The 24,161-nt window shown below is 36.7% G+C and overlaps 1 protein-coding gene across 3 annotated transcripts in view; it reads right to left on the bottom strand.

The window, feature by feature from the left end:
• MTHFSD (methenyltetrahydrofolate synthetase domain containing) overlaps positions 1 to 24,161 on the bottom strand; it is a 55,555-nt gene that overhangs the window by 23,039 nt on the left and 8,355 nt on the right. For 2 of the 3 annotated variants that reach the window (XM_074201762.1, XM_074201772.1), the window contains exons 3-4: positions 6,466 to 6,579; positions 4,315 to 4,428 (exon numbers count right to left, since the gene is read on the bottom strand). In XM_074201762.1, coding sequence (XP_074057863.1) covers positions 4,315 to 4,428; positions 6,466 to 6,579 — 228 coding nt within the window. Of the gene's footprint in view, positions 1 to 4,314; positions 4,429 to 6,465; positions 6,580 to 6,619; positions 6,734 to 24,161 lie in introns of all 3 variants that reach the window. The other variant, XM_074201769.1, reaches the window with a different exon arrangement.

The raw sequence follows: 24,161 nt of genomic DNA, 5'->3' as shown, positions 1-24,161 counted from the left end.
TTACAAGTATGATAGTTTGAATTAGAACACATTTTATCAAATTCTTCTTTTATCCCTACTGAAATAGGGGGCTGCTTATAAATCAATCAAATTGCCACCTAAATGCTTAAACAGAAGTTTCAATAGCATTTGTTTATACCATATTTTAACACTAGAGGACACCAGAGGATTCATCTAGCTAAAATTCTTATTTTTTTAGAGGTGAATTCATAGACTTTTATGGTATATACATTCCTCTTTCCCCCCCACCTCCCCACCCCCAAAGAGGGACTTAAAGATGATCTAGCCCAAACCAAGTAATTTTTCATAAGGAGAAATTGAAACCTAAATTTTCCCAATGAGACAAAACCACTTACTGAGCAATAGTGAGTGGAATCTGGGTCTCTCTATACTCTCAAAGTTGCTAGAAAATTGAAAATCTTTGATATGAACTGAATAAATATAGTAAATTTTTTATAGTTTTTCTGTTTTCATTACTAAATGCCAAGGTAATACTTAATTATCCTTTCTGGGGGGCACTTAATAATGAAACCACAAATCTCTCTTAAGTATATGATAAATTCAACATCTGTTCTACTTGTATGCATTTCCTTCTGGACTTTCTTCTATTCATTTCTGTGTATTTAAAAATGCTTCAAGGAATCACTTTTTTTAAAAATTTAGTTTAATTTTTTTAATTTAAAAAAATCTGCTTTGTCTCCCTATTTTCAAAAGAAAAATATAAAACCCTTCTTACAATATTCAGTTAAATAAAACAACTCCCATATTAGCCATGTCCACAAGATATGTCACGTTTATTCTCTGGCTTGTTTTTAAAATAAAAATTTAATAATATTTATTTTGTTTACAACACCAGAATATTCTCTCTTACCCTCCCTGGGAACTATTTCATTTATCAAATAACCTTTTTTAAAGGGAAAAAAGAGGGAGGAAAAACAATTATCAAAACTGATACATAGAACAAGTTGGAAGTATATACAACATACCATCTCCATGGATCTCCTGCAACTGTAAAGTAGTGGGGGTGGAGTATCTTCTCATTTATCTCCATTGGGGTCATGGACATTCTTTCTAATTTTGCAACATTTACTTTTTATTGTTTTATAATTGAATCTTTCTTTTACATTAATGTAGCCATCATTTTCTTGGCTCTGCTTACCTCATTATGTATTTTGTATAAATTTTTTCATGCTTCTCTATTTTCACATTTATAATTTCTTATAATACAGCAATATTCCATTACATTTTTGAATAATTTCCTTAATTATTACTTAACCAATGAATCTATCTTTATTTTCAATTCTGCACTACTGCTAAAAATCTTTCTACACATATATGGGAACTTTCTTCTATCAATGACCTACTTAGGGTACAAATCTTATAGTAGAATCTCCGAGTCAAAGGATAGGGACATTTTTGACTCTTTTTGTGCATATTGCTTTCCAGAATGAATATAGTGAATCATACCTCCACCAACAATGCATTAGTGTGCATGTTTCACCACAACCCTTCCAACATTGATTATTGCCACTTTTGCTATTTTTGCTTTTTTGCTAGGTACAAAGTGAAACCTCAAGGTTGTTCTGAACTTCTAAACTTAGCTCAGTGACAACGAGTGATTTACAAGAAAGCTAAATCTCCAAACTTTAACTCTAAGACAGAGGAAACATGTCTTTGGAAGTAACCAAAATTATTATTAGAACTATATCACACGGGCCCTGGAGTCAGAAGTACCTGAGTTCAAATCTGGCCTTAGACACTTAATAATTACCTAGCTGTGTGTCCTTGGGCAAGCCACTTAACCCCATTTGCCTTGCAAAAAAAAAAAAAAAAGAACTACATCAAACAATACTAGGTACAGAAAACATCCTTGCTTCGTTCTTGTATTTATTGGGAAAGCTTCTAGAGAATCCACAATGCTGATGATATTTTTAGATGTATACTTTTTAATAATAAAAAAGAATTCCTCTGTGAATTTTAGGATTTTTTAGCATAAATGAATATTGTATTTTGTCAAAGGGTTTTTTTCCTGTATCTGCTGGGATAATTATATAGTTTGAGATATTTTTAAACACAAATTACTGGTGGGGGGGGAATCCTTAATGAGAAGAACTGCAAGGAAAACTGAAAAGCACTTTGTTAGAAATTAGGCTTAGACCAATGCCATATGACACAATAAGTTCTTAAAATAAAAGAAAGGCTAGGTGAGCTGCTTATGAAGGAAGTGGAGAGCCAAGAAAAGATAAGGGGAAAGACAACACTTACCAATCTCAAAATTCTGCTTAAGTTCCTTTTATCAGTTATTATTAGAAACACAAACTTCTCTGAGCTGGGAGAATGGGGTCAATACCTTTTCATAACTTTAGTTTTGGGGAAAACTCTTAAGCCAAAAAGAGATGAGGGAATCATGAGCAACAAAATGAATAATTTTAATCATAAAATGAATGAATGAATGATAAAAGAGAATAAGAAAAGTACTAGATTGGTAATAATTCACTTTCATATCACATTTTAATGCTTATGAAGCACTATTCTCATAATAACCCTTTGAGGAAGCTAATGACTCAACATTTTTTGCTAATTATATATGAAATATTGGGAATACAAACAGAAAAGCAGAAATAGTCACTGCTCTCAAAAAAAAATTCACATTCTAAAAGATTAAAAAGCTTTTACACAAATAGAATTAGTAAACCTTAAACAAAACAAATTTTGGGGAAGGGAATCTTTGCATCAATCATCTCTGATAAAAGCCTGGTTTCTATAATATACAGGATATTGATGCAAGTATATACTCTCAAATGCTATTCCAAAACAGGTCACTGTTTAAAACCTATCAATAATTTCCCAAAGAAATATTCAAACTATCAAGAAGCATGAAAAAAATGCTCCAAAACACTATTAAGAGAGATGTGAATCAAAAATATCTCTTTGGTTTTAGTTTACAAAAAAAGACTTTGCTGATTAAAATAGAGATGATAAAAGATGGGAATTTTTTTTTTTTGCCTTTTAACATTTTATTTGTTTTCCAATTATACACAATAGTAATATGTACCTATCATTTTTTGTAAGGTTTTGAATTTTACAATTTTTCCCCCACTCTACCTTCTCCCCTCCCACAGAAGGCTGTCTGATAGTCTCTACATTGTTTCTATATGATGTAAATTGAATGTGTTATAAGAGTAAACATAGGGCAGCTAGGTGGTACAGTGGATAGAGCACCAGCCCTGAGTCAGGAGTACCTGAGTTTAAATCCAGCCTTACACATTTCATATTACCTAGCTGTGAGGCCTTGGGCAAGCCACTTAACCCCATTTTCCCATGCTAAACCCGCCCCCCCCCACCAAGAAGATGAGAAACCTCAAGAATAGAGAGAGGAAAAAAAAAACCTTAAGAATAGAGAGAGAGAAAAAAATTCAGTCTGTGTTCAGATTCCAATGGCTCTGTCTCTGGGGTGAGCTGCTTCCTTTATCATAAGTCCACCAGAGAAGTTGCTTCAATATTTTCCCCACAGTTGCTATTACTAGCTGCATTTCCCTCCACCCTATTCCTTCCCACTCTCATTTATTCTATTCTCTCTCCTTTCACCCTGCCCCTGCTCAGAAGTGTGTTGTATCTGAGTATCCTCTCCCTCAATCTTCCCTCTCTTCTATCACCTATTCCCCCTTCCCTCCCCCCATCCCCCCTATCCAATCCCTTTCTTCTCATTTTTCTCTAGGGTAAGATAGATTTCCTCACCCTATTAAGTGTGTATGTTATTTCCTTTCTGAGCCATTTCTGATGAGAATGAAAGCCCACTCATTCCCCCTTGCCTTCCTCCTTTCCACTCCATTAAAAAAGCTTTTTCTTGACTCATGTGAAATCTCTTAGCTTCTTCATCTCCTTTTTCCTTCCTCCCACTACTTTCCTTTATCACACATTGACTCCAGAAGATGGGAATTTTCAATCAATGTTGGAGTGGCTCTAGTAAAACAGAAACACTAATAAATAGCCAATCTTTGTCTTGAAGAAGAGATGAGGAAACAGAGAGGTATGGGGGCGGGGAAAGGAAGGAAGGAGTAATGACTTATCTATGAATTTAAAATGTTGCATGTGCTCTCAGGTGGAGTTCCCATGATGATTATTTTTGTTTAACTATTTCAAACAGCGAGGGTTTATTGTAGAATTGGGAAATTATTGTAATATTCAAAAGCTCCTATAGATGTTAATTTTTTTTGACTCATGAAAACTCTTACGTACTATTCTATTACTGAACATCTTAGATTTAAACAATTCTGATTCTATTTTATCTGATTTTCCATTTTTCACACTTACCTGAGAAGTGGCACATTTTCTCAAGATTTCTTTTGTTGCTCCTGGTGGTGGAACAATCTTATTAAATAATCCCGATCTCAATCGTGGTGTAGGAACTAACAAAGTTTTTCTGCCCTTTTACAGGAAAAAAACAGCAAGAAATTACAAAAGGAAATGTACTCCCTATTTCTTCAAATTGTATCAGATAGAGAATGTAGCTATAATTTTTCACATTATTTCAGAGCATGAGCAGAACATTACCTCCTTACCACCAATATACAAAGCTAAATATAGTAATTGTTTTGAGTTTTGGGTGCATTTTATTTAATTGAAATGTTTACAGGATGATCCATTATACCATAACAAACCTATGCCTTGTATTTAATGTCTTATATAATGAGTATTTCTTTTTTCTAATTTTTTTAAGTTTTTGCAAGGCAGTTGGAGTTAAGTGGCTTGCCCAAAGCCACATAGTTAGGTAATTATTAAGTGTCTGAGTCGTATTTGAACTCAGGTACTCCTGACTCCAGGGCCGGTGCTCTATCCACTGTGTCACCTAGCCATCCTCATGAGTATTAATTTCTTAAAACATAGCACTAACTAAACTATTTAACCCTATTCAGTTACTTATGGGAATTTTAGAACATTTTCAGTGAAGATTTTGTCCAAAATTACTTTATTGAGCCAAACTCTCAACAAGTTGTTTTTGAATTTCAAACATAGTATTTCCATGCTTCCTATGCTCTCATTTATGTTCAGCAGGATAGTCTTTGGTACTTCATGTCTTTCATTTATTTTCATCAGAAAGCTATATTCTAGATTTATTAATTTACTCACAAAAGCATAATGACCCATCAACCCAACTAACTGTTAATGACTGGTCTAATGATTAATATATATCAGTATTTGCAGATCATTTTACATTTATTAATTTATTATGCTATGTTTATTAATAGCTCATAAACTCTAAATCCAGAATGACCACAAAGTCCCCCTGTCCAAAAAGTCTCTGCTGATCTGTCATTGATATTTAAAATGGTTCCATTAGAAATTCAGTTTATGAGGACTAAGGTCTCATCTCCTATTAAATACAAGTATCCATGAAAAATCTATATTTACTCAGTGCAGAATTGGACATGTAGTTTTTTGGAAATGGCTAATATGGGAATATATTTTACTTGACTGTGTATATTTATTACTAGGGTTTTCTTTTTTCCCTATGGGATGAGATTAGGGGGGTGTAGGTGGAAGGGAGAAAAATAGTTTTTTATTCATTAAAAAAGGAAATAAAGGTTGACCCATAAAAATAAATGAAAAAGTTGTTCCTGACCAATAACTAGACTGGGGTAATTTTTTTAGGTTTTGTCACAGAATGGGGGGCATCTATTAACAATAGTCCACAGACCACATTCCTAAATTTCCTTAGTCTTTCTATAGCAAGCTTTGATCCACAGGAATGGAGCTTAGGATAAAAGAAGGGCTAGGTGAGGTGCTCACAAAAGAAGAGTCAAGGAAAGGGGGGAAAGGACCCAAAGACAACCCTCACAAATCTCAAAATTCTGCCAAAGTTCTTTTTCTTGGTTATTATTAGAAACACAAACTACTCTGAGCTAGAAAGAACCACTGATTTCAACCTCCTCTTTTCACAAGAGGAGAAAATGAAACAGAGAGGTGAAGAGTCATGCCCAGGGGAATCCAGGGGGTAAACAGATGAGGCAGGAAGCTAGCCTCTAAGAACACACCAGCAGGGAACTGGCCATGAAGAGTCTAGAGACTTTATAGCTAGGATGGCTGCCTCAAAGCACTTTAGGGATGCCCAAGAGGTCATAGGGCTTCCAGAGGTCTAAAATGAAGGAAAAACTTCATAATCACAAAAGCTATGCAATAGCAGGAATATACGATCTAGGAGGCAGCTGATTCCCCATTACAGAGGATCTCTAGCTGCTGGGGCTCTCATGGAAGGTAATCCTTGGTCAGAGACAGATTAGATTAAATGGCTTCTGAGAATCCTTTCAGCTCCAAGAACTCATTTACTATTCTGTTAATTCCTAAGGTGGGCTGGAGGCCGATGACTGGGCACCATCTGCCTATTCAAGGAAAAGCCATTGACTGCATAAAACATGTACTGACTTCATTTTAGCAAAGCATCTGGTTTGGGGAAGGTACGATTACCTGTAGTACTATTAGTCGAACTCCTTCCAGAGGTTTATCAGGATCCACTTTAACTTCCTGCATTCTGGAGTAGGCTTCTAGCTCTCTGATATTTTGGCAGGCCTCATAAGACCCCTATGTAGGTAAAAAAAAAAATAACCATCATCTTACTTACTTCAAGTGCAAGGAAGCGAGCATTCTTCTGGGGAGCATCAGGATTTACTTTAATAGTCCTGGATATTTTAAATTCCTGTAAATGTAGTAGCCTTTCAGCAGCATGAGAAGAACCCTAGTTTTAAAGATAACAGCACATTACTCAAGGGCTTCCTATGCTTAAAGCTGAATAAAAGTAAGATTCTAACAACCTGTTATGATTTTTAGACTAAACCAACTTCTATTTCCCTAAACCTGTAACTACAAATTTTAGGATAAGATGGGCTCAGGCTTTAGCTAATAGACCACTTTTTTGTATTAGCCTCCATTCTACCATTTTCATATCATTTTGGTTTCAGATTTGGACATTTTGACTAAAAATTACTTATGAAGAATTAAACTTTCACTAAGTAGAGTTACTTAATGTGGTATAGTCTTATGGGGGCAGGGTTTGAGGTTCAAATGAGATGTGCATAATTGGAAATCAATATATAAATGTCAGTTATCATCATCATCATCATCATTATTAAAACTGGATTTAAATTCAAAGGATTTCCTCTGGAGACAGTATGGTACAATAAATAGAAGGTTAATTTGGGAGTCAGGAAAATTTGCTTTCAAAAGTCCAGTCTCTGACAGAATGCACTTAATATCTCCATGATGGAAGGAAGGAAGGGAAGGAGGAAGAAAAGGGAGGAGGAGAAGGGAGGAGGAAAGAAAGGCTCTAATTATGTGCCAGGTCCTTTGGTAAGCCCTTTACAAATATTATCTTGTTTCATCTTCACAATCACCCTAGGGGGTAGGTATCACTCTCAATTTACACCTGAGGAAGTGACTTGAACTCCCAGAGTTCACCAGTGGAGGTAATGATCATATTAATTCATCACGATGAAGTAACAGATAAAGACAAAAACCAACAACAACATTTGTTTATAATTGTCAGAAAACAGGACATCCCTCATATGGGCAGTAGAGAAGGCCATGGACTTAAAGAACTTTATGCAGACTTAACTTAGCACTCAGTTAATTCAGCAACACGTGAGAACCCAAGTCACACGGTCCCTGAGTGTCCCCGAGTCTCAGTGTTCACATCTATAAAATCATGGAAATGTACTAGAGTCATGAATGTCTTTTCCAGTTCTAAACTGTATTTATTTAAGTTAATATGCAAGGTCACATAAGTTTAATCCTTTAAGTATCAAGGGTTTTTTATTTTAACATTTTTTGATGAAATTCTTCTAAAAGCTAGAATACACTCAAATTGCTTTTATTTTTTAAAGTAAATTCCTATTCATACCTAATTTTTCTTCTATCATAGTTATCTCAAGGATCCCTTCCCTTTCTCCTCCCCCAGCTTATAACAAATAATATTTCTTAGAGAGAGAAAAAAACATCAGTGATCAATACAATGAAAAAGTCCAACAACTTGTGTGTTGTGTAATTATTGTGGCCCTCTGATCTCCAAGGGGTGGAATATTTTCTCAGATCTTTTCATTTGAGTCCTTTTGATCTTTCTAATTTTATAATATTTACTTTTTAGTTCTCAGCATACAGATATACTTTCCATTTACAATGTTGTAGTCACTGTATATATTGACTTCTTGGCTCTGCGTACTTCACTCTGCATCATTTCATATGGCTTTTTCCACGATTCTCTGTATTTATCACACACTTTATTTGTTACAGCATAGCAATATTCCATTATATTCACATATCACAATTTTTTGGTTGTTCCTCAATCAAGGGCATCTACTTTATTTCTAATTCTTAGCAATTATACAGATATACACACAAAGCTGCTATAAATATTATAAAAATAATTATTTTGGTGTATATGGGGGCTGTCTTTAATGGGGTATAAGGCCAAAAAGGGAGTTTCTGGTTCAAAGGGTATTGACATTTTAGTCACTTGTATAAATCCCAATAACTCTCTAAAATGGTAATACTATTTCATAGCTCTACCAACAAGGTGTTTATGTGATTATCATGCCACAACTCCTTCAACATTACCTATTGCTACTTCTTGTCATTTTTTGTCAATTTGCAGGGTGTAAGGTGAAACCTAAGGTGTGTTTTGATTTGCATTTCTCTTATTAGGAGATTGTAATTGTGAATATTTCCAAATCTTCTTCTGAAACCTATTTGTTTACATCTTTTGTCCATTCATTCTACTTTATATATTTTAGATACCAAAGTCTTATCTGAGAAATTGTATACCAAATTTTGTGTTGATTTGACTAATTTCCAGCTTATCCTAGATGCATTAATTTTGTCTGTGCAGAAGCTTTTCAGGTTCATGTAATCAAAGTTAATAGTTTTATCTTTTATAACTGCCTTTATCTTTTGTTTGCCTAAGAATACATGTCCTACCCATAGTGGTGAGAGGTATATGATCTGCTTTTCTAATTATGTTTGAAAGAAAGAGCTTTAATATTAAGGTAGCATGTCCATTTTTTTAAAAAGTTTAAACAATATTTTATTTTTTCCAATTATATGTAAAAACAATATTTTTGAGTGTTTTTTTGGGCAATTATTAACTGTCTGAGGTCAAACTCGAACTCAGGTCTTCCTGACTCCAGGGCCAAGGCTTTGTCCACTCTGCTACCTAAATGCCTCCACTATGTCACCTAGCTGCCCTGTGAAAACAATTTTTAACATTCATCTCAAAAAAATTTTTAGTTCCAACTTTTTCCCCCTCCCTTTCTCTTTCACCTCCCCCTCTCTAAAATGGTAAACAACTTGATATTGTACAATCATGTATTATATATTTCCATATTAGTCATGAACCAGACCAAAAGAAAAAATACATACAATGAAGGAAAATGAAAATAGTATGCTTTAATCTGCTTTCAGTTTCTATCAATTCTTTCTTTGTATGTGGATGGGTGTTTTCCTTCATGAGTCCTTTGGAATTGTCTTGGATCATTGTACTGCTGGGAAGAGCTAAGTCAATCATAGTTGATCATCACACGATGGTGCAGTTACTGTGAGCAATCTTCTCCTGGTTCTGTTCACTTCATTTTACATCAATTCAATTAAAGTCAAGATTTTTCTCAAATCTGCCTGTTTGTTACTACTTATAACACATTAATATTCCATTATATTCATATACCACCGCTTGTTCAGCCATTACCCAAAAGAGGAATATCTTCTCAATTTCGGAATATCTTCTCAATTTCCAATTCTTTGACACCACAAAAAAGAGCTGTATAAATATTTTTGTACATATAAGTACTTTAACCTTTGTAATGATCTCTTTGGAATGCAGACCTAATTGTGGCATAGTTGTATCAAAGGGTATGCACAGTTTGGTTGCTCTTTGTTCACAGTTCCAAATTGCTTTCCAGATTAGATTGGAGCAACTCATAATTCCACCAACAGTGCATTAGTGTCCTAATTTTCCCATATCTCCAAAATTTATCATTTTCCTTTTATGTCATATCAACCAATATAATAGGTGTGAGTTGCATTTCTCTAATCAATGATGAATTAGAGCATTTTTTCATATCTATAGTTTTGATTTCTTCATCTGAAAACTGCCTGTTCATATACTTTGATCATCTATAAATTGGAGAATAACTTGTATTCTTATATATTTGACTCATTTCACTAGTTTAGAAAGGATGCCTTAATCAGAGATACCTGCTGTAAAGATTGTCTTTTGCTTTTCTTTTTTTAAATTTATTTACACATTACTAAAATAGTCTTGTTTAAGAGAAAACATAATGCCCCCCCCCACAAAAATAAAAAAACCTGAAGAAATAAAGTGACAGAGAAAAAAAATGTGCATCAGCTCTGTCTCTGGAGTGGATCAATTCTTTATCATAAGTCTATCAGAGGTTACTTCCATATTTTTCCACAGTTGCTGCTATTTGTAATTCCCTCCATCCATTTCTCCCCACTACCAATTATTATATTTTCTCTCTCCTTTCACTCTGTCCCTCTTCAAAAGTGTGCTGTGGGACATCAGAGTGGCACAGAGGACAGAGCAATGATGCTGGGGCCAAGAGGCCCCAAGCCTACATCCCACCCCAGAGACCCAGCAACCACCCAGCCCTGTGGTCCTGGAAGCACCACCTTACAAAAAGTAAAAAAGAAAGTGTGTTCTGACTGTCCTCTCCCATGATCTACTCTCTCCTCTATCTCCTACATCTCCCCTCCCTTCCCTTGACTCCTTTCTCCCATCCTCTTTCTCTCCTTTTTCTTCTAGATTTCTATGCCCTATTAAATATATATGTTGTTTCCTTTCTGAGCCATTTCCAATGAGAATGAAGGCTCCTTCAATCCCCCTCACCTTCTCCCCTTCCATACCACTGCAAAAACTATTTCTCCACTCTTTTATATGAAATATCTTAATTTATTCTACCTCTTCTTTCCTTTGTCCCAGTACATTTCCTTTTCACCCATTGACTCCATTTAAAAAATATATTATACCTTTATATTCACCTCCCTCCTGTGCCTTGTCTATATAAGCTCCTTCTAACTGCTCTAATAAATGAGAAGGTTCATATGAGTATTATCAGTATCATCTTTCTAAGCAGGAATACACGCAGTTCATCATTATTAAGTCCCTCATAATTTACCCTTCTCATCCACTCTCTCTATGCTTCCCCTGAGTCCTGTATTTGAAGATCAAACTTTCTGTTCAGCTCTGGCCATTTCAACAGGAACATTTGAAAATCATCTATTTCACTGAAAGTCCATCTTTTCCCCTGTGAGAGGATGTTCAGTTTTTCTGGATAGTTGATTGTCAGTTGCATTCCAAGCTCTTTTGCTTTCTGGAATATTATACTACAAGCCCCATGAGCCTTTATTGTGGATGCTGCTAAATCCTATGTGATCCTGACTGCAGCTTCATGATATTTGAATTGTGTTGTTCTGGCTGCTTGTAATATTAACTCTTTGACTTAGGAGTTCTGAAATTTGGCTATAATATTCCTGGGGGGGGTAATTTTTTTGAATCTCAGGAGAAGACAGGTGGATTTTCTCAATTTCTATTTTATCCTCAGCTTCTAGGATATCAGGACAATTTTCCTATGGAAATTCTTTAAAAATGAAGTCAGAGCTCTTTTCCTGATTATGATTTTCAGGTAGCCCAATAATTTTTAAATTGTCTCTCTTGGTTCTCTTTTCCAGATCCATTTTTTTTCAATGAGATATTTCATGTTTTCTTCTAGTTTTTCATTCTTTTGATATTGTTTTATTGTGTCTTGATTCCTCATCGGTTCCCTTTAGCTCCAGTCTGCATTTGAAGGATTTGTTTTCTTCAGAGAGCTTTCTATCTCCTTTTCTATCTGGCCAATTATGCTTTTTAAGATAGTCTTCTCCTCAACTTTTGAACTGTTTTTTTTCCATTTGACCTAAATTAGTTTTTGGTATGTTATTTTCTTAAGCATTTTTTTTGGATCTCCTTGATTAAGCTGTTGACTTAGTTTTCATGTTTTTCCTGTATCTCCCTCATTTCTTTTCCCAATATTTCCTCTACCTCTCTTATAGGATTTTCAAAATCTTTTTTGAGCTCTGAAATAGCCTGAGACCAACTTCTATATTTCTTGGAGGATTTAGATGCAGAAGCTTGGACTTCCTCATCTTCTCAGTGTGTTTACTGGTCTTCCATGGGACCAAAGTAATTGTCTATAGTCAGGTTCCTTTTCCTTTTTTTCCCCCCAGCCTGTGACCTGGTTTTAGAGTGCTTCCTGAGCTTTTGAGTATTAATGGGATACCACCACAAGGACCTCAACTCCTTTAAGGTTTTGTGAAAGGCTCTGACTGCTTTCCTGGTCTGTGGATGACCACAAGTGCACCTCTCTTCCCTGGAGCTGTGAGGTGATATTCCTGCTCAGTGGCAATGGGTGGCCCCAGACCAAGACAAGGGTCTGAATATGAACAAAGCACAAGAGTTATGTCCCAGGGCCAGAGGAAAGACCTTGACAGTCTTCCCCCACTCCCTGACCTTTCATGGCCTGAGCACTCTGGAAGCAGCTGTGGCTCCCTGATGGGTGGCTCTGTGGGCCTGCTTTCATTTCCTGGAATCTGGGCTGTACTGAGGAGGGCCATGCTGGCCTGGGCTTTGTGCTCACTCTGGCAGAAGTTTACCCATTGATCTCCCAAGTTATGCTTGGTGTTCCTTGGGTTGTGGGTCAGGAAACTGCTTCTGCTGCTGAGAGCCAGTACTCCCTAGGACCCAGGTACCCAGTGGGCTGTTCTTAGAAGAATGTAGCTTTGCGTGATATTCCTGGCTGTGCTGCTGCACCCTTCATCCCCTGTGACCAGAGGTCTGTCTCTCAAAAATTTAGTTAGAGTCATAATTTTAGGTTTTTGGAATACTTTGAAGAGACCTTCTAGGAAAAGCTGTTCTCATGCCATCATATTGGCTCAGCCCTGTCTTTTGCTTTTCCTCTAATCTTAATTGCATTGGTTTTGTTTGTGCAGAAGTCTTTTAATTTAATAATCAAAAGTATTCATTTTACATCTCATGATGCTCTCCATCATCTCTTGCTTGGTCAAAATTTTTTCCCTTCTCCATAGATATGACAAGTAAACTATTTCTTGCTCTCCTGATTTCTTTTAGTATCACCTTTATGTCTAAATCATGAACTCATTTTGACCTCATCTTAGTATGTGTTTGTCTATACCTAGTTTTTGTGAAAAAGTGTTTCACTTACTCAATTTCTGGCAGATTATAATTTTCCAAGCAGTTTTAATCAAATAAGGAGATTTTCCCCTAGGTGATTTATGTTTTTATTTAATCTGAGTCAACATTAGGTTACTGATTTCTAATATTTCTGAATCTCCTTTGTCTCTCATTGATCTTTTTTTCTTTTCTCTTCCAATATTGCTTTTTTAATTTTTAATTTATGGTTTTTAATTTTATATTACAATAATATTGTTGTGAAAGTAAACATAAATCCTCCCTCCCCTCCAAAAAAGAGAGAAGTCTCAAGAGAAGAGAAGTGAAGTGAGAGAAAAAAAAGTGTACTTTAGTCTGTGTTCAGATTCTATCAGCTCTGTCTCTGGGATGAGTTGTCTTATCATAAGTCCACCAGAGAAGTTGCTTCGATAACTTTTCCCACAGTTGCTTTCACTAGCTGCATTTCCCTTCATTCTATTCCTCTCCACTCTCATTTATTCTATTCTCGCACCTTTTACCCTGTCCCTACTTAGGAGTGTGTTGTATCTGACTTCCCTCTCCCATGATCTTCCCTCTCTTCTATCACCTATATTCCTCCCTCCCCCCCAGGGGACCCTTTCCTTTCATTTTTCTCTAGGATAAGATAGATTTCTATACCCTATTAAATGTGTATGTTAATTCTTCACAAAGCCACCTTCCCCCCCTTCCACTACATTGCAAAAGCTTTTTCTTGATTCTTTTATGTGAAATATCTTAGCTTATTCTACCTCTCCTTTCCCTTCCTTCCAGTACTTTCCTTTATCACCCATTGACTCTATCTTTATGCTATATTATACCATTATATTCAATTTCCTCCTATATCTTGAATACATGTAGTTCAACATCATTAAGTTCCTCATAATTAGACCTTCCCATCCACCCTTTCTATGTTTCACCTGAGTCTAGTACTTGGAGATCAAACTTTCTGTTCTCAGCTCTGTTGTTTCAACAGGAAAGTCTGAATATCCCATTTCAATTAAAGTTCATCTTTTCCCCTAAAAGAGGATCTTCAGTTTTGCTGGGTAGTTGATTCTCAGTTATAATCCAAGTTCTTTTGCCATCCGGAATATCATATTGCAAGCCCTAGAATCCCTTAATGTAGATGCTGCCAAGTCCTGTATACTCCTGACTATAGAGGCATGGTAGTTGAATTGTTTCTTTCTAACAGCTTGTAGAATTTTCTCTTTGACTTGGGAATTTTCAAATTTGGCTATAGTATTCCTGGGAGTTTTTCTTTTGGGATTTCCTTCAGGAGGTGATTGGTGGATTCCCTCAATTTCTATTTTATCCTCTGCTTCTAAGATCTAGGATTTCAGGGCAATTTTGCTACATTATTTCTTGAGAAATGAAGCCTAGGCTCTTTTCCTGATCATGACTTTCAGGGAGCCCAGTAATTTTAAAATTATCTCTCCTGGATCTGTTTTCTAGGTCAGTTGTTTTTTCAATGAGATATTTCATATTTTCTTATATTTTTTTTGTTCTTTTGGTAATGTTTTATTGATTTTTGACTTCCTGCAAAATCGTCAGCTTCTTTTAGCTCCATTCTACATTTGATGTAGTTATTTTCTTCAGAGAGCTTTTATATCTCCTTTTCCAGCTGGCCAATTCTGCTTTTTAAGGCAGTCTTCTCCTCATCTGCCTCTTGGGTTGCTTTTTTCCATTTGGCCTAGTTTTTAACATGTTATTTTCTTCAGTATTTTTTAGTATTTCTTTAACCAGCTACTAATTTGATTTTTTTTTTTTAGTTTTTGCAAGGCAAATGGGGTTAAGTGGCTTGCCCCCAAGGCCACACAGCTAGGTAATTTTTAAGTGTCTGAGACCAGATTTGAACCCAGGTACTCCTGACTCCAAGGCCGGTGCTTTATCCACTATTCCACCTAGTTGCCCCAACTAATTTGATTTTCATGATTTACCTGCGTCATTCTCATTTCTCTTCCTAGTTTTTCCTCTCCCTCCTTTACTTATTTTTCAGTCTTTTTTTTAGCTTATCCATAGCCTGAGACCATTTCCTATTTCTCTTAGAGGCTTTAGATATAAAAGCTTTGACTTTGTCATCTTCTAGTGTGTATTTGATCCTCTGTGAGACCAAAGTAATTTTCTATGGTCAGGTTCTTCTTTTTTCTGTTGTTTGCTCATTTGCTCAGCCTATGACTGATTAACACATTTTCAAGGCTTTGGGGATTTGGGGGGATACCCCCTCCCTCCACCTTAATTCCTTCAAGGTCTTAGGAGAGGCTCTGACTGCTCTCTTTTCTGTGCTCTTGTCTGTGGATGACCACATGCTCTCCCTTCTGCCCTGGAGCTGTGAGGAGGGTCCCTACTCTTCTATGGTAGTAAGGGCCCCAGATTGCAATCTGGATCTGAATGTGGGCAAACAGCAGAGTCCTGCTCCAGGGAGAGCAGAGCAATCTCTGCAGTCTCTCCCCAATGCTTTACCATTTGTGAGCTGCACGCTCTGGAAGTGCTGAGTGGTTCCGTAGGTTCCCACTGCAGGGCTGTTCTGAAGCCAGTGCTGGCAGGGGCTCTGAGCTCATTCTGGTGCAGCAGAATTCTCTTGCAATCCCAGTGAGCCATGTGGCAGAAGGTCTGGAAACTGCACCCTCTTGTCAGATCCAGGGGTCCCCAGGGACCCAGGTACCTTGAGGGGTGTTCTTGGAAGGCTGTGGCTCTTTCTAACCACCGGTCCTGGAGAAACAGACCTTTTGGCAGATCTTCTAAGTTGTCTTGGACTGGAAAATTGCATCACTCAGTCTTTCTGTGGTTTCTGCCCCTCTAAATTTTGGCTAGTCATAATTTCACAGCTTTTTGACTTTTGTGGGGGATGAGTTCAGGGAATTCCTGCCCTCACCCTGCCATTTTGGCTCTGCCCATTTCAATAATTTATCTATTATATATGTATGATATCTAGCAATATCAGCTTTATTAAACACTTCGAAGTCCAAAATAGTAGTCCTCTTTATCCAAATTTTTCATTTCCCTTGATAGTCTAGTTCAGGGCTGTCCAACCTTACTCTGAAAACATTTTATCAAAACAATCGATAATATATTTTGATTTGACATTTTAGTAAGAGCTCTGCAATAGTTCAGCTTCACTTACTAAAGCATTTAGTAAACCCACAGAGGTCACATGGGGTCCTGTAGGCTGCATTTTGGACAGCCCTGCTCTAGATCTTATGTTATTCCAAATAATCTGTTACTATTTTTATCAAGTTCTGTAAGGTATCCTTTTGATAATTTGATTGGCATAGCTTTAAAAGTGTAGATAAATTTCATAGTATTGTCATTTTTATTACATTGACCTGGTCAAGGCATCAGCACTGAATATATTCTTAGTTATCCCAAACATGTTATGCATTTGTAGTTATCTGATATGAAATTTTCCTATTATTGCTCCATGTGTTTTGTTACATAAAAATGAAACTGATACAGGTGGGCAACTAGGTGGTGCAGTGGATAAAGCACTGGCTCTGGAGTCAGGAGGACCTGAGGTCAAATCCAGTCCCAGGCACATAATAATTACCTAGCTTTGTGACCTTGGGCAAGTCACTTAACCCCACTGCCTTGTAAAAAAAATTTGCAGCTAATTTTCGAGTATTTTGTAGTCTGCTCCTTTGCCAAAGTGATTAATAATCTCTGCAGATTCCCTAGGATTTTCCAAGTAAATCATCCTATCATTAACAAATAGGGAAAACTTCTTCATTACCTATCTTTATGCCTTTACTTTCTTTCTCTTAAGTTGCTATTGCTAGTATTTCCAGAACTATATCAAATAATAGTAGGGAGAGTGAGCATCCTTGCTTCATTCCCATATTTAATGTAAAAAGTTCTAGTATATTCCCACTGCAAATGATACTTGATTTTGGTTTTAGATAAATGTTTTTTATGATAATCAAAAATGCCCTTTGTAGAGTTATTAGCATAAAAGTATTATATTTTTCAAAAGTTTTTTTCTGCATCTATTAAAATGATTATCTCATTTTTGATGCTTTGGATTTCTCTCATTCTCTTCATCACCCATCTTCTCTGTCTACTCTTGATTCTTGATCTCTATAATTTTATGGACTTTCTCTTTTTACTGTATTACCCATGCAATATCTATCTATTCTAGGCTTTCCCATCTAGGTAATTTCTGCCATCCATTACCTTGTAGATTTTGACTCATAGATTCCCCTTTTCCATGTGCTTCATTTCCAACAATAGTCAATTAGTGAAGATGTCAGAGAGGACACTGCTCCATAGAAATTCCCTTCCCCCTATCATATCCCTGATTTTGTGGTCTACTTCTGACCTACATCCTCAGAATCTTGTCCCTGGGTCCCAGGGTGCCAGTTGCCTCTAAGAGTACCAAGTTTCCCCACTCCAGGTTAGATGATTAGGCTATTCAAGACAAAATCCCCCAAGTCATATTTAAAGCAAGGTTCTGAATCTCCCCTGAAAAATTATAGCATTCATCAGTGGAACACCCTCCCATCACTAAAATTAAGGCCTCCAACCTTTTCTTTATTTTTCAATCCTTCTTTCTTCTCTTCACCTATTCCCCTGTAGCCTATTCTCTTCTCTTACCTTCTCCTCATTGATAACCTTTAACTGATTTGACTGACCCCAGCCCATCAAACATTTTTTTCTCTGTTCCCCTTCCCACCTTTCAGGTACCCTGCCATGTTGTAAGACAGTCTAACAAAAACAAAGAACACAAACAATGATTCATTATTTGTAGGCAGATATTTCCAGGATTTTTCCATAATGCCCCTCACTCACCCCTTCACTATTACCTCCACTGGACTTCTGCCTTCACTTCATTCTTCCTGGTCTACTGTCACTCTATATCTGTCCTTGGTTACTGCATTGATTTATCCTGCATTTCTGTTGTTTGAAGCATTCCAGAAGCAAACAGTTTGTTCAGTTCTGATTTTCTTTGTAAAAATATTTCAAATACCTCTTTATTACCTCTATTATTCATCTTTGTACATTGGCAGTTAAGCTCAGATTTGCAACATAGATTACCCTTGTTTGCATACTGAGTTCCACTGCTCTTTGAAACATATTATTATACTTCCTTTTATATTTTCTGGTGGGTGCAGAATAGTCTTATATTTTTTGAATTCCATTTTTCCTTTGCATTTTAAGGTCTTTGTCCTGATTGTTAGAGGAACTTGTTTCTGAGTCAAAGTATTAAATTTAACTATTATATAGCTTGAAGTTTATATCATTTTTTTGAAGGAGATCTATAAATTCTTTAAATTGTTATTTCATTTTCTATGATTTGAAGTTCTGGGAAGTTCTTCTAATAATTCTAGCATCATAGTATTAAGGTTTTTGGTCTTGTGTTCTTCTGAGATTATAATCCTTAAATTGTCTCTGTGTATCTTGTCTTCAAGATCAGTATGTTTTGTTTGTATAGTGAACATATTTTCTCTTAATATTATTTTTGTTTTCTTTCTTTGAGATTGCCCTTCCCTTCACCATATCTGCATTCCTATTACTCTTTCTTTTGTTTCTTTGTTGAGGCTTGCCATCAGATTCCAGATTTATCTATTCTGTTCATTAGCTTTGCTGTGTAGACCAAATATCCTGCTCTCTTAATTCTGATTTCTCTTTTGAGCCATTCTGGGGCATCATCTTCTGCTTCTATGTTCTCCTCACATTCCACAGTGTACTCTGACTTATCAGGCATCATGGTTGCCTGAACTCATTTATTAGATTTGGAGGCCCTAGTTCCTTCTGTTGTAAATGTTTTCCCTGATGATTTATCTGCTTATATTCAAGGCCTTTGAGTTTGTCTTCCTGAGATCTTTGGTTATTTCAGGCTCTCTTTCCATTCCTCAATTCCCTACTCCTGCCCCCCCCCCCCCCAATTTGCTTTCTTATTCCCTCCTCTTTTATGAGGGTTTCTTTGGGAGTTGGATCTCAAAATGTCTCAGCCTCCTCCCATGCTGGGCAATTTACAATTCACCAGTCTAAATCTCTGCTATTAAGCATCAAGATTTTTAGATAGCTGGCCTCATTTGGCTGCTGTGCTCTGTTCTTTGGATTTCGTCAAGAATTACTCAACTGTCCTCCCCACCCCCCACCACCTCTACATACAGGGTCCTGTTATAGTGACTCTCCCACTCCATCTGTTCTTCAGTACCAATAGTTCAGAGCTTTGTAGCATGTCCCCTGGAAGTTTTTGCTGCCATGCTGGCTAAGGGGACCCAGGCAAACTTCACAGTCTAGAGTTGGGGCCTCCAAGGCAACTGGGAAGGAGATGAGGCAATGGTGGGTGGGTTTTATTGTAAGGCCTATGTCAAATCCCTACATATGTTAGTGTAGTCTCGCTGTAGGTTGTATGGAAGGAGAGGGAAGGGTGGAAATTGAGTGAGCTCAAGGCCAGTGAGCCTGTTTTTTGTTTGATTCTGGGAACCTAGACTGTGGAGACAGCCAGAGTACCTTTACTTTTGCTACATGATTTCTCTTCTGGAGATGTATAAGTTATGGGGATCAGAAAAAAAAATGTCCAGTCCTCTACCTTGCTGCTCACATGACCCAGAAGTCATACTTTGAAAAGTAATGCTTTTTCTTTTTTTTGATTAAATTTACTACATATTTAAACTTCAAGAGATAGTGGAGGACAAAAGATCATGGCATGCCATCGTCCATAGGGGTCATAAAGAGTTGGACATGACTGAATGACTGAACAATAAATTGATATATTTTATTTTGACACAATGGATATTAGGGAGGATAGTATGTATAGTGGAAAGAATATTAAACTTGCATAATGGGACCTGAGTTTGAATCTTACTTTGCTCTTAACGTGTTGTATGACTTGGACAAGTTACTTCACCTCCCTGGGCCTCAGTCTCCTCACCTGTAAAATGACAGACCCTCTAAGATCCTTTCTGGCTCTAGATTTATGATCCTGCTATCCAAAAACTCTCCTTGAAAAAAAAATGCAACATTTTTCAATGTGATAGAGTCCTCATTTTGAACATATTATCACCAGCACTCAGGGTTACTAGTTCCAGGTTACCCTCTTCACATTTGGCAGTTCTTCCTACCTTAAATGTCAGCTGACATCTCTTAGGTCCCAAATATGCAGCCTCTTGTCCCTTTCTAGTGGGCAAGAGGTGATCCCTGGCTGCTCAGAGGCTAAACTAGATCAAAGCAAAAAAATTTAAAGTAAAATTTAAAGTATTTACAGTATTTAAAGTATTAAAGTATTTACAGTATTTAAAGTATTTACAAGGCCTGGACCAGCTCTGTTCAGAAGACTGGCTGCAGGGGGGCATGGCTATGGATGTGCCCCCCTTCTCCCGATTCCCCCCTGCCATTCAGAGCCTAGTTGGAAGTCAGGACATGCCACTCATCCCAGAAGCATAAAGACAAAAAGGCCTCAGAGCTAACTCAGTCCAGCCACCCATTTTACAGATGAGGACACTGAAGGTCCAAAGACCATGACTTAACTGATACCACCCAGGGTATTCAGCATGAAAGGTATGATTTGAAACCATGCCCTCTGACTCTGGCATTAGTGCTCTTTCCATTGAACCACACACTATCCCTTCTTGTTTACTCTACATGTTGGACTGTACATTTGAAAAGAGCACTCCAAGTCCAGGGGCACAAATGTCACCTGCTGCCTGCACAATCCAGGGCACTTCTACTTCTATGTGTTCTAAGCTGTACTTTCCCCACACTCCTTAAAATCAAAATTTATCCTAAAAGCCAACTCAACTTTCTGGGGATTCATAGCTACATATTCACAGAAATATATGTATAATACATACATATATATATATGTGTGTGTGTGTGTGTGTGTGTGTGTGTGTTTTGTCAGAAAACTATACGGCATCTGCACCATGACATGCCTCAAACTGCCAAAGATCAAAATACAAACACCAGCTTTCTCCTCCACTTCCTTCATTTTCTAACCAAGAAAAGGAAATTTTCTCGTCCTTGGATTCATCCCATTCTACTGTGCATCAACAAGTTTGACCAGTCCAACTCCATCTATTCTACCACACTCTTCTCTGTTTTCTCTGTATTATACTCTGGATACACAATGCCGCAAATATTGAGAAACCAGCTCTTACAACCAACAAATCACAATGACCAGCAGCAAAAGGATGTCTTCACACTGATAATAGCTGAGGGATTGGTAATGGTTTGATGCCTGTGCTGCCCTCCTAACACAGCTGCTTGCATTTTAATTTCAGCATCCCCAGAGCTCATAACTATTAAGTTGTAGAGAGGCTATAAACTGTAGGAGGAGAGGGAATGTACACATGGTCTCAGATCTTTAAGTCACTGATGTATGGGTCTGCAACCAGCAAGTATGAATGACTCACCTGTCACCCCTGAGTGTACCTGGACCTTCTTAGAGGCCTTTTTTCTTTTCTTCTGGGTTCGTGTTATGTTACAGATGATTAATATAAGAATTCTGGCTTCATGGAAAGACTTACATGAACTGATGTCGAATAAAGTAAGAGAAACAGGAAAACATTGTACACATTAACAGTGACACTGTGTGATCATCAAGCATGATAGATGAAGGTCTTCTCAGTAGTTCCATGATCAAGGACAATTCTAAAAGATTTGGGATAGAAAATACCATCCACATCCAGAGGAAAAACTATGGAGTCTGAATCTAGGCCAAAGTAAACTATGTTCACTTTTAAAAACTTCTTTTACATATTTTTCTTTCTCATAGGATTTTTCCCCTTTAGTTCCGATTATTCTTTCACAACATAACTAATATGGATATATGATAAACATGATTATACATGTATAGCCTATATCACATTACTCGCAGTCAGAAAGGAGGGGGGAAAAGGGAGGGAGGTAGAAAATGTGGAATTCAAAAGCTTATGGAAAAAATGAATGTTGAAAACTATCCTTGCATGTAATAGAAAAAATAAAATAATAACAAAGAATTCTGGATTCAGATAAGTAGGGTATTGTTATAAGGTAATTTTCTTATATTGTCTCTAAAATATAAAAACCTTACAGAAATGATAATCCTGCATTAAATGTAATGGAACACTTTGTACTTTAATTGTTTCTTTCTTTTTTTTTTTTGCAAGGCAATGGAGTTAAGTAGCTTGCCCAAGGCCACACAGCTAGGTAATTATTAAGTGTTTGAGGCTGGATTTGAACTCAAGTATTCCTGACTCCAGGGCTCTATCCACTGCACCACCCAGCTGCCCCACTTTAATTGCTTCTTAAAGAGGATCATAGAAGAGTGGTAAAGATCTAAAAGGGAAGAGGCAGAAAAAAAGAGCTTCAGAAAAGAAAACAGTACAGCCAGGGTTGGTGGAATAGGCTTGTAATGCCAGTTACTTAAAGAGGCTGATGCCATCAGATCTTTTGGGAATTCCAAGCTGATCAGGTATCAGCACCAATATCCATATCCACAGGATAAACACTGAGGAGAACCAGCTTACCTAAGGGGGCATGAACCAACCCAGATTAGAAATGGAGAAGTCAAAGGGTCTGTTCAATCACTAGTAAGATAAGGCACATGAATAGCCATATGCTTCCAGTCAAGTTGAGATGGGGAAACCTAAGTTCTAATCTTTAAAAAAAAATGGCCTTGCTAACTTAGCAACTTTTTCCTGTAATTTATTTATTTATTTGTTTTTTTCTAATTCAAGCCATTCATTTTATTTATTTTTAAACTTTTTTTCTTTAAAGATTTATTTATTTTGAGTTTTACAATTTTCCCCCTAATCTTACTTCCCTCCCCCACCCCCTACAGAAGGCAATTTGTCAGTCTTTACATTGTTTCCACACTGATCCAAATTGAGTGTGATGAGAGAGAAATCATGTCCTTAAGAAATTCCTATAATTTATTTTAATGACAATTCAGTTTTCAAAATGGATTCAGTTTTTTAGACCCTACCCATTCTGAGTAGTTTCACTTTCTTGTCATGAGAATTACAGTAGTAATAAAATAATCAGCAATCTTGCAACTGGCTCTCAAAGTTACTTAGTCCGGAGAGTCAGTGGTTTTATCTAAGAGTGCTTGTTTAGCCTAACTTGTACAAAACAAACTCTTTAGATCTGAGTTTCTAGCAAAAACAACCAAAAAGAAAACCTCACTCTAATATGCAAAACCACATTCTTCCCTCCTCTTGGCTTGTGATACATAAAAAGGCATCAGCCTGGGTTAAAGAGAATGATGACTCTCTTCCTCTGAAAACAAGCAGACTAAAGGGTTTGAGTCCAGACTCTTTGCTTCTTCCTTGAAGCAAACTTTCCCAACTCTTCTGTTTTTTACCAACAAATTACCAGATTGGATCAAGTTAAAAATTTTCTTTTCCCACAGCTCTGCAGTAACAACAATAAACATTTATGATCCAAAACTATTATTTTCTTTTGTGAGGGAAGTGTAGCTTAGTGGAAAGAGGAATAGGCTTGAAATCAGGAAAGCTGGACACAAATATTTATAGGTCCACATGACTATGAGCAAATCATTTAATCTCTCACCTTAGTTAACTCATTGGTAAAATGGGGATGTTTACTCATCATCATCATCATCATCACAATCCTCAGGGGATTATGTAAAATTAAGAACTTTGCTATTGCTATGGTTTTCTAATACATCTTTATTTCTAAAAAACATTTTGCAGCTGTAAACTGAGGCTCAGATAGTAAATTCAGCAATAATGTCAATTCCAACTGTGTGCTAGTTACTTTGTTCCAGAGCATTGAAGTGCAGAAAGCAACTTTCCCTGCCCTCATAATTGCTCATAATCGAGTGGTTAGACAAATAAATCACTTTTGACTTTTCAAAGGAACTCTTGACTGGGTTTTATCTTAACATGACATTTCTCCATTAATTTTCTGAGTAAGGTCATCTCTGTGAAAATGATAGCCTGCTCCTACTCAAGATCAACATTTTATCTGGTAT

This window comes from Macrotis lagotis, chromosome 1 (genome assembly GCF_037893015.1).
Source record: "Macrotis lagotis isolate mMagLag1 chromosome 1, bilby.v1.9.chrom.fasta, whole genome shotgun sequence".
Lineage (NCBI taxonomy): Eukaryota > Metazoa > Chordata > Mammalia > Peramelemorphia > Peramelidae > Macrotis > Macrotis lagotis.
Note: the sequence above shows the minus strand (reverse complement) of the source record. Positions and strands in the feature narration are given on the sequence as shown.